General features: G+C 38.1%; 1 protein-coding gene across 1 annotated transcript; it reads right to left on the reverse strand.

The window, feature by feature from the left end:
- Nucleotides 1–3,718: 3,718 nt before the first annotated feature.
- On the reverse strand, nt 3,719–7,750 carry LOC119896842 (phospholipase A and acyltransferase 1-like). The gene is made up of 6 exons (XM_038710277.1): nt 7,718–7,750; nt 7,398–7,452; nt 7,012–7,095; nt 5,960–6,104; nt 5,265–5,500; nt 3,719–3,931 (listed from the first exon to the last, which is right to left on the reverse strand). Exons 3-6 carry the CDS (start codon nt 7,075–7,077, stop codon nt 3,821–3,823), a joined length of 558 nt encoding a protein of 185 aa, XP_038566205.1. The 5' UTR covers nt 7,078–7,095; nt 7,398–7,452; nt 7,718–7,750; the 3' UTR covers nt 3,719–3,820.
- Nucleotides 7,751–8,380: the final 630 nt, after the last annotated feature.

Consider the following 8,380-nt stretch of genomic DNA (forward strand, 5'->3'; position numbering starts at 1 on the left):
TGTGAGCGCTGAACGAGTCGTTCATTCCTGCTCCACAGTAGGAGCTGTCACGTGACAAATGAACGACTCAGATCTAGAGACCCACAGTTGAGAGTCATGAATTAATCAATTCTGCTTCCTGTGCTGACGGAGCCCATGCTGCTGCCATGTGACGAGTGAACGTAAGAGTCCAAGATCCTTCACGCATAAATAAACGAATCACTCACTGAGACAACCCGTTCCTCCCAAGTCATACACACGATTAGGTCTTATGAACGAAACGTTCATTGAACGACACAACACTACCAGAAACACAGTGATAAGCTAGCTAGCTACAGTCTAGTGTTAGCCTACATTTCCTCAACATTTAATCAGTACAAGGAAAAGTTTAGCAAGATATTCATATTAAATCATTGTCCCTGCCCCTTTCAGCAGACTAACAACAGATGTGTCAGCAGCAGCCCAGTCTCCCCATAACTGTAGCCTCCCTGTCCCAGTGAAGAAGGGGAGCACATTGTGTTAATGCCAGGGAGTCTGTGGGAATTTCTCTGTGTCTCTGTCTCTTTACCGTGACAAAAAAGACAATGAAATTTTTCTTAATGACAGAAATTCAAACACAAATTATTTTCTCACATAATGATCATTATGAAATAACACACACACACACACACACACACACACAATCTATCACATCTAATGTGTCTAATCAAGTGGTGGTGATACAGAACTGTAGGTAATTTGGGTCAATGTTCTGTAGTGTTAGTGTCATATATTGGTGTATGGCATATTTTAATACATATACTGTATATATTACATGCATTCTGTGCATCCTACAGAGCCAGGGCCCTCTCAGGTAGAAGGAGAAAGAAGTGTGGAAGCAAAGGAAGAAGGGAAAGAAAGTTACAATGATGAGTGAAGAAGACAGAAGTCATAAAGAGGGTGTTGACCCAGGTTTGTGGCCTGCAGATTTGACTGACAGGGAGGCTTTTTTTTTTATATTTCATTAATGTTAAGATAATTTTATCTCAATTTTACAATAAAAATACATTGAGACAGTTAAAGACATTTTTTATGGTGGCTTTTAATCTTGCATCAAATAGTGAACTGCATCCTCTATGCAGACATGCATGTACAAATCACCAGCAGCAAATATTGTGTTAGTGCTAGTATTGAACTACAAGAAGCCAGACAGTTGCAAGCCTATAATTAGAGTTATGTAAAGCTTTTGATGGGACAGTTAGGTCCTAAGTTGTGGTAACAACAGCTGCGCAGGGGGTCTGAATTAGATTTTTTTGTCATGGGGCCCAAAATTCCTGGCGGCCCCCCTGTGTCTTGAGAAAACTTACGTTATGGAGGTGCTATCTAAATTGAACTGACATCAAACATGAAATGATCAAAACTGCCACCTCTAAACACCACTGCCAATTATAAATTTAAAAACTTAAAATAAAGCTGTGAACATTTTTCTTTTAAGGATGTATTATTACTTTGTTTTGTGGCGTTACAAAGACAAAGCACACATCTACACATTTATTTTTACCATTATTTTCTGCCCACTTTGGATGCGGCAGAAGCAAGCTGTAAACACGACACTGACATATCACATTTTAAGTTTATATGACAAACACAGTTGCGTCTTTACACACCCAGCAGATATTGAGGAAGATTTATTTATGTATTTGGAGTCGTGTTTTTGTCCACCTGATGGATGTAAGTCCAAAATTCTCTCTCCTTTTTAGCTTTGGTCACTAATAATATCTTAGGGAAATATTTAGCTCTTCCACACCGTCTCCAGTAGGCGGCGGTTTTCTGCAATCAAGCCAATACAAGATAAAGCCACTGACACTACCTGCCCAGAAACATATGGACAGACACAGTTAGAGACAGATAATATTGTCAGGAGTTGGTGGAGATCAAACCACAGCTAAGAGCAGAGTGAATATTAGACTTACATTCTGCAGCTGATTACTCGCCTTAACAATTTTAGGTGAAATATCATTTTCTTCAAACTTTCCAACAAAACAATCAGTGCAGCTTTAAACACTCAGATAACTCAGAGCCAAGACAAGACAGCCAGGTGGGTGATGATTGTTAGTTGTACAATAACACTGGATATGTGTCTCTCTCTCTCTCTCTCTCCAGTTTATCCAGGTCACCATGAGCACATGAAGAGGAAACAGAGGGGACACACCAGCCTTTTATACTTTTACTATTAACAGCATGTACTTTAATGTGTATTTTTTGTTTAACAAATGTTTAACTTAATGCCACTGTCACATTATCCAACGAAGGTTAAAATCAAGGGCAACTGGACTTGGTTGAAGAGACTGGAAGACGTTTCGTCCCTCATCCAAAGGACTTCTTCAGTTCTGACTGACTGGCAGGGAAACTCAGCTATTTAACCTCAGTGGGGTCGTTGGTCATCGATACCGCTGGTTCGTTAGTGTTCCTTGTTGCTGTGACGACAGTCGTTACAGTCGTTAAGACTACCTGTGCCAAGACTGAACGACCATCGTTGGTATCTTCACCTGAGGCCAATAGGTTACGTTTGTTGAGTTTCCTGGGAAGTGATGAAAGAATACATTTAAAACTATATAAAATATATATTCATTTATACATATATATATAAATGAATAGAAATATAGCCGGTACCAGTCTTGTGAAAAAAATTTGTGATCATTTGGATCCCCTTTAGATCTTCTGGGGGGCCAACAGGGCTGCATCACATGATTGTTGGTTTGTTGGACCGTCTGCGCTCCATCTGGAGCAGCTGTGGCTCAGGAGGAAGAGCGGGTTGGCCGTTAATTGGAAGGTCGGCGGTTCAATCCCTGTCTCCCCCTGGTTGCGTGTCGAAGTGTCCTTGGGCAAGATACTGAACAGCTGTTCCGCCAGCGTATGAATGAGTGTGAATTTTAGTTTCTGTTTGAGCACTTAGGCTCAGTGTATGACTGGTGAATGCAGATGTAGTGTAAAAGTGGTCGAAAAGACTAGAAAGGCGCTATACAAGTACGGATCATCTGTCAGTGTTTTCCTCTCCTCTCAGCGTGAAATCAGTGTACAATTATTATCATAAGAAGTCTGAGTTCTGAGGTATTATTTTTTCATCTGAACTTGGGATTCAAACCTTTGTGTCCATGCAGAGTGGCTGGTCTATGGTATATAGTTTCAAAGGCAACACTACCAATGTCCTTATTGTGATGTCACCATGCACCGTGCATTTTAAAGTGTCCCCACAGTCAACGCCATTAATCTTAATGGGAGATCCTAAATGACAATAAAAAGTTGAAGAATGGCACCAAAAAGCAGAGATACATGTCTGAGCTTTTCTATGGACCCTTCTGGGACTGTTTTCTGTTTTCACAGCTCTGTTTAGGTTTCTTTAATTGTGTGGTAGAAACTATTAAAATTCCTTATTTTATATTGTTGTTAAAGGGCCAGTCCAGTCTGCTCCTGGTGAATGAGTGTTTGATTGAGCAGACATTCTTTGGATTAATTAGTCTTGCGAGTGCTTGTCAGTGTAATTTCTTACATAAAACCTCTGAGCATCAAATATATTTATGCAATATTATATAATATTAAAATTATATTTAATAAGACACTGTAATTTTACTCAGATAACCATCAGTCTATCATTTTAATTATATTCTATGTCTAACCCCATGTTGAGTTGAACAGTTTGTGTACAAGCAGAGATGAAGGTAAAGTCATTCCTAACAATAACAGGGACAATGAACCAAAGTTCTTGCTCAGTCATTTTTATTTCAAACAGGACCTCATGTCATGTGAGGAAAGAGCAGAAGAGAGCAGGACAGGCTGACAGGATTGACTGCCAAGATCCTTGTTAGCTGTGAAGTGTACAATTGGCTTCGTCCATGACGTGTTCTCTCACTTTGGCCAGCAGTTCTTGTGCTCTTTTACTAACATTAATCACACTTTGACAAGCTGAACCATGCTGTGAAAAAAAACAGATGCAAGTTTAATTTTGTCTTCCTGGTGGGTCAACAGAAACAACCTCTAACGTTTTGGGTCTACTTTTGTCCTTACACATTTAACTTTGCACAAATTTGGCATTGTACATTAGACATTTATAACTGAGCATGCACTTCATCACCATCACTTTTGCATGTTGAATATAAACCAGTGTGATTCTGTGTTTGGATTCACACAGCAGCCTGACTGATGGGTGATTTGCTACTGTCAGATGATGTGATGTAAAACAAAGTTTACTGCCTTTTTCATATTTGCTGTACCATAATGGTTGTTTGTAAATAGGATGCTTGACTAGTGTGTACACTATATTAGTAGGTGCTATAATCCATTTCTTGATTGTTTGAGTCCACAGATATCACATTGTGTGTAAGTGTGCAGTAGGTCACACACGGGGCCTGATTTACTAACATCCAGAATAAAGGGTACTAAATTGCGTGTGTATTGTAAAATATTGCACGTGCAATTTTAGTACCTTTTATGGGTGATTTACTAAGAATTATTGCATAGATGACAACAGGAGCAAACACAATGGAGGTGGGATTGTTTAAATGAGTGTTTTGCGTGTTTTAATGGTTTCCCGCCATGGAGAGTCGGGAGGGCAACGTATTAAATAAAGATGCTGTTACACTCACATGAAATTGCGTTTAGGCTTGTTAGGTCACATTGCGTGTAGTAAATAAATGTATTTGCATGTTACCCTCCCATTACTTTGCACAATGAAACTGAAACGCCCTAAATTGCATATTCATTAAGACAAAAGTAGTAAATGAACAACAGTACAATATTTTGCACTTTTGAAAGACTCATTCTGCACGCACACCTTTAGTAGATCAGCTTACGCGTTAATTTGCGGGTTAATATCAAGTTTGAACACGTTTTTACTGACGCAAACCTTTCGTAAATCTGGCCCATGGTTTGTTAATTGTAGTTCTTATGGAAAGGCAGGAAACAATATGACCAAAGCTAGAGCATGATGAATTTCTTATATTATGTAATTGTTAAATGAATGTCTCTTGTTATGTGGTACTAACATTTCAGTACCCTTCACCCCTTTGGTTAGAGTAATAATTTTTATTGTTTGTTAGGCGCCTAACTGTATTGTTATTCTTGTGTGTTTCTCTGTTTATTATTTTGGTGAAAACCATAACCGTCAAGCCTCATCATCTCCTACTGCACTTCATGTATGCATTGTGGCAATAAAAGGCTCTAACGGAAATATCTGTCCCTCCTACATTCTTATTGTGGTACTATGGTGATGTTCAAACTTCTGTGAAAAGATTTTACACTGTACATACCTGCAGTGAATGGCTCTCACCATAACGTATAAAAGTAGCCATGTGTTCACAGTTCCTGGTAAGGAGGTCATATCTTTCACAGTTCTTCAAGGCTTTTTCAATTCGCTTTGCAATTTCGTCCGGGGATCCTGGTTTGAAGCCTTTAATGCCATCGAGGTAATTGTCCTTCTTCTCTTGATGATTATCTCTAACTTTTGCAAGTTTGTCAAATCTACAGTTTGACCTATCCCAGTCACCTGTGTGTGAGAATAAACGTTTAGAAATATTGTATATAAACTTGATCCAAAATCTGGTACTTGCTCCCTATGTATTTTGTTTGCTCCTTTCTTACTTACTTTAACTGTACACAAGTTACAAAAGCCTGGAACCCAGCTACAAGTTTTTTACAAACACATCTATGGTATGTACACATAATGATTTGGGAAATGTTCTAGTTTGTCATCTGAGTCTGACGAGAAAATAAATATTATTTAGTGTCTAAATCAGACATCTCTGGAGCCAAAAATCGATTAGGAGCTTCGGGCATGACAAAACATTTGTGTCGTGATTATTCTCCTCTCTCTTATCCAACATTATGTAGTAATATGTCTACTACATTTAAATGAACATGAATATGCAAAAAAACTTACATTGGTGGCTCCTACACTATATTTAAATGAGCATACTTCACTTTAATTTTTACTCACTACACGTACCTGTGCGGTGAACTATGTCATTATCACCTTGGCCAATGTCTCTTTCTGACTTTGGGCCCACATAAATGGCATAGTGCATGTACAAGGGCTTTGCGGTGTTCTTGAGACATTTCCTGGGAAACACAATTATATCTCCAAATTGGTACTGTGAACAGAAGAAGTCAGAGATGCAGATCAACGTTTACATTCAGTGCAAAGCAAATCAACACAACAATCAGATTTAGTAGAGAGTTCTAGATGGAGCACAACCCTTCTGAGTAATGTGTTGTAATAACTGAACAATAAAGCAGTGGCTCGATGAATATGTTATCTGAAGCAATATATATCAGTCAGAGTCAGGTAGTTTTAGCTGAGTTTTATTCCTCAGGGGTGCAAACAGCAGGATTAAAGCTGCCAACGGATTTTGTTTGCCATCATTTCAAACATCTTCATTGTCTCTCTTATCGTGAATGTAGGACTGAATTCCGCTTATTATTGTTATTATACTGTAGATGTTAGAGATACAAATCTGTTTAGAAAAAGAGATGACTGGTTGCTTTGTATCACGGTAGATCAAAAATGTGTTGGTACTCTTGGAAAACTGGGGGAAAAAAAGAAATCTTCAAGGCCATCCAGGACAAATCTATTGGTTTAATAAAATATCCTCTGTGGCTTTTGTCTTTGGATTAAAAACTTTACAGTGTTAGGGTTTGAGAGGGAAAAGCATTTTCTCATCAAGCTGCTTTTCAGACCCCAAAGCAGTGTTTTTTGGCCAAGATATACTTTATGGATATTACTAAAACATTTTCTACAATAAAAGACACAATACTATATTCATAATTATCACCTTAGCTATGATTTAATTTTTTTTGCTGTTGTTTATTTAGGTCACACAAAAACTACTTTGTTAAAGTTGAGAAGGAAAATATATTTGTATCAGTCAAACTGTAGTGGCAGTGAAGCTTGGTTGTTACTGGCTGGTTATCATTGGATTATTTTCAATAATGGTAGCACCAATAACAACATAAATAGATGAAGAATATACTACTATAAATAACAATAAAGCAACCTACCCCATTAATCTCTATTATTGTGATCACCAGCTGAAGGATCACAGCAACCAAGATTGGCTTTTTCATTTTTGCAGCAGTGGAGAACTGACATGGTCAAAAGAGGAGAACATGTTTTAGACATTTATAACAAAAATCAATTATACAAACCATGATTAACTGATTTTACACAGGTTAATGTGCGCTGGCTACAGCCTTTTAAAAAAAGGAGTGATGAACATGCTAACCCACCATTTTAAAGCCTCTGTCTGTGAGTGTTTGACAGTCACACAACAATAGTTGTGCCTGATTTAAGCAGTGAAACTGAGTTTGAAGAAGGACACAGCTGAATACTGGAAACAAGAAACAGAAGGACTGAAAGACATTGGGCAGATACAGTCAGGACTTACCACTGATGTGTTGAGAAGATGGTGACTGAATACTAAAAATTAGCCTCTTAGCTCCCTGAAAGTACAAACACTCACATTAGTTTAACAATGCATTGTAGTCTTATATGCATATTTCTGGAATTAGCACCAGATACAACCAGCGGCCTCACACATGAGACAAAACATTTTCTGTCATTATAATTCAGTTTAGAGCAACACACTGAGGTCAGAATTTAGAGCAAGCAAAACCCTTCCAGTTTTCTGTTATGCCTGCCTTAAAGTAGTATTTCATTTGCCATAGTCACTGGAAAAATCTTTGCAGAATGAATTGTTTCACTTACCTTCTGCAGTGAGATGGTAGAAGCGTGTTGTTGCAGATCAAGGGTTCACCTTATATACACTAAAGAACAACACACCTCATATCTTTGTCCAGCCCACCAGGTGCTGAATCATTTGAATGCTTCCCCTTTTCATTGCCATCATGAATTAATTTGAATTGCAAACATCACTAACCACACAACCATTGATTCACAAGATAAATTGTGTTTTTTTCCTGAGTTGCCGTCAACCTTCAACCTTCATACATTTTTCACTCATCCATGCATTCCATTCACCACTGATGCCACTGATATTCAAGTTTTTTCTGTTGTAAATAGTTATGTTGTTTATAGTTTATTTTATAAAACATTCTTTTTTGGCACTTTAACCTGCTTGGTCTCCCCCTTATTGTCACATTCAATGAGCCGGGATGTGACACTGTGTAGATCAGTATTTTCTGTGGTAATATTCAATAGGGGTTAAAACCAAGAGTATTCCTTCAGCCTCTCATTGGTTAGTAGAGAGAGTGAGAATCATAGTGTTCCTAGACAGGTCTATGATACAATGGGATGTCTCTTTCACCATTTTACCAAGCATTAGGGTTAAGGGGGTTTAATACTTATATATGTTGCTTTATAAAGTACTTGCTTCATCACGAGCCTATGGTGAAAAGGGTTACATTTAAC

This window comes from Micropterus salmoides, unplaced genomic scaffold (genome assembly GCF_014851395.1).
Source record: "Micropterus salmoides isolate LMB-PRFRI ecotype aquatic unplaced genomic scaffold, ASM1485139v1 Ms_hic_scaffold_11, whole genome shotgun sequence".
NCBI lineage: Eukaryota > Metazoa > Chordata > Actinopteri > Centrarchiformes > Centrarchidae > Micropterus > Micropterus salmoides.

Excerpts from the sequence above, each read along its gene's own strand:
- LOC119896842 (XM_038710277.1), bottom strand. The coding sequence starts at position 7,077 with ATGAAAAAGCCAATCTTGGTTGCTGTGATCCTTCAGCTGGTGATCACA. Across the intron at positions 6,105-7,011 it reads CAATAATAGAGATTAATGGG|TACCAATTTGGAGATATAAT; the intron begins GTAGGTTGCTTT and ends TTCTGTTCACAG. Across the intron at positions 5,501-5,959 it reads TGACATAGTTCACCGCACAG|GTGACTGGGATAGGTCAAAC; the intron begins GTACGTGTAGTG and ends TCTCACACACAG.